The sequence below is a fragment of the Triticum dicoccoides genome, chromosome 5A (genome assembly GCF_002162155.2).
Source record: "Triticum dicoccoides isolate Atlit2015 ecotype Zavitan chromosome 5A, WEW_v2.0, whole genome shotgun sequence".
Lineage (NCBI taxonomy): Eukaryota > Viridiplantae > Streptophyta > Magnoliopsida > Poales > Poaceae > Triticum > Triticum dicoccoides.
Genome location: NC_041388.1, coordinates 650230930 through 650233329, shown reverse-complemented (window position 1 = coordinate 650233329; position 2400 = coordinate 650230930). Strand labels below are relative to the sequence as shown.

Sequence of the window (2400 nt, the reverse complement as noted above, 5' to 3'; positions counted from 1 at the left end):
AACACCCTTTGGACGCTTAGTTCATTTTAATTTAAAGTCAGCAGGAGCCTCTCCTACTGCCACCAAGTTCTCAAAAAAGAGTAAGAGAAATTAAGTAAAAAAATATGAAGAGAACCATTCTACTCCAAAATCTCTAATAGAAAAGAAAGACCCCATGATGGCACTTGGAGATTCAAGTTCTCCCCATGAGTAACTAGATCTTACCACAAATCACTACCCAAATGCACATTATCCCTATATTCAAAACCAAACAATTTTTTTGTAAGTTCGCCACCTCCAACATCTTAGTCTGATTTTCTTTCTGTTATCAGTCTAATTTTTCATGAGCTGTGTCGATTTATCCAAATCATCCGATATTACTGAAGATTTGAGCTCGTGTCTTGCACTTCTTTGTACGCGGACTCTCGCCCCTGCCTGGCTACGCTGCTACTCCTACTATTCTGATATCAGGCAGGATAGAATTATCTCATTTTCAGTGTTGTGTTTGCCTGCCTGGGCCTGGCTTATCACCGTTTCCATTTTGGCCGAAGATTAAGTTGCGTTTGCTGCTGTTGGTAGTAAGGTCACTGCCGCCGAGTCTCAGTAAAAGTACTGCCTGTGAGATCAAAGTGAGACCAGTGGACGGTCTGGAGCTCGAGCTACACAGAGCTACCTGCAGAACCGGAGTGTTCTTGGTGTGTCCAAGCAGGCAGGCAGGCAAACACAACACTGGCAGATTATTAGTGGATCAGACTGTCTGAAAATGAGGCAATTCATCCTGCCCAACAGGAGAAAAGTATAGCAGCATAACAGCAAAATTTGGTTGATTTCTACTGAAGAGAAGGAAAGAACAGAGCTACATATGTATTCGGTCGGTCGATTCTACTAGTGAGGAGTGAGAAGAAAGAGCTACATCCGCATTGAGAGTACAAGGTAGTAAGAACAAAAGAATCAACCCAGCCGGCCAGGCCCCGGCGCCGGGCTCTCCATGTACAACGGCACGCCCCGGCACCACGCCGGCTTCTCTCGACACGACGCCACCTCCGTCCCTCCCGTTTCCTATGCTGTATTTACACTGCACCGCGGTCTCGCTCGCTCGCGGCCAAGAAGTCGTCCATTCCACTTCTGTCGATCTCGGGGTCTCTGACGGTCTCTGTCTTTGCTCTGCTTAGAACGGGGCCGGCATGCCGCCGGCGCCGGGCTGGCTCCCGCGGACACGGGGGGAGGCGAAGAGGGAGTAGTAGAGCAGGTCGTCCCCGGGCGGCATCATGTCGAGGCCGTTGTACATGCTCTGGATGTCGTCGTAGCTGAGGTCGACGAAGAGGTCGTTCCTGCCGGCCTCGTCCGCCGCCTCCTTCTTGGGCACCATCAGCGTGGCCATCATCTCCTGGTGCGCCGCGGCGGCCGCGGGGCTCTGGGCCTGGAACGCCGCCGCCGTCGCCTGCTGGAACAGCGACGGGTCGTTGTCGACGATCTCCGACTCCGGCGTGCGCGCCTCGCCCCACGAGTGCGAGTGCGACTGGGACTGCGAGTGGGAGTGCGAGGTGACCACCATGTCGGAGGCCGTGTTCTCCGCCTTGGGCTCCATCATCGTCTCCTCTTCCCCTTGCTGCTGCAGCTGCATCTTCTCCCACTCGTTCTTCTTGTTGTAGAGCCGGCAGAGCACCCAGTCGTCCAGCTGAAGAAACAAATTCAGATCGGAATCAGCACCGAATCAATCAATCAATCAATCAATCAATCAATCAGTCGAAGCAGCAGCAGGGATCTGAAATCCCGACCAAATCAACCAGTAAATCATCAAGTATAATCAAACCAATAACGTACCCTGAGCGAGCCCTTCTTGCTGGCGGCGGCGCGGCCGGCGTCGGCGAGGCGATACTCATGCATGATCCAGTCGGTCTTGACCCCCTTAGGCGCCTTGCCCGCGTAAAACACGAGGGCCTTCTTGATCCCCATGGTCCGCCCGCCGCGGGGCGCGACGGGCTTGTCGGCGCCGGTGGCCTTCCAGTAGCCGTTGCCGGCGGCGCGGTTGGGTCGGGAGCCGTTGGGGTACTTGCGGTCGCGGGGGGTGAAGAAGTACCACTCGCGGGTGCCGAAGAGGGCGCGGTCAGGGAGCGCCCAGGGGTCGAAGCGGTAGAGGTCGACCTCGGCGATGATGGGGACCGGGAGGCGCTGCCCCGCCGCCTTGCGGCAGAGGTAGTGCTCGACGAGCTCGTCGTCGGTGGGGTGGAAGCGGAAGCCGGGGGGCAGGTTGAGCTCCGCCTCCGCGTCCCTCTCCCTCCTCCTCACGGCCGGCATCCCCATGTCCGTCTGTAGAAAGCTGGTCGATGGAATCGCTCCGCTGCCGATGATGATGGATCCGACGGCTGTTGTTCGAGATTGTGGGCGAGTGAGGTGTGGTGTGGTGTGGTGTGGAGATGG

At 56.0% G+C, this 2400-nt stretch overlaps 1 protein-coding gene across 1 annotated transcript; it reads right to left on the bottom strand.

Annotated features, from left to right (window-relative positions):
* Positions 1-776: 776 nt before the first annotated feature.
* On the bottom strand, positions 777-2394 carry LOC119303755 (NAC domain-containing protein 2-like). The gene is made up of 2 exons (XM_037580894.1): positions 1804-2394; positions 777-1657 (listed from the first exon to the last, which is right to left on the bottom strand). The coding sequence occupies exons 1-2, from the start codon at positions 2281-2283 to the stop codon at positions 1148-1150; spliced, it is 990 nt and encodes a 329-aa protein (XP_037436791.1). The 5' UTR covers positions 2284-2394; the 3' UTR covers positions 777-1147.
* Between the last annotated feature and the right edge of the window lie 6 nt (positions 2395-2400).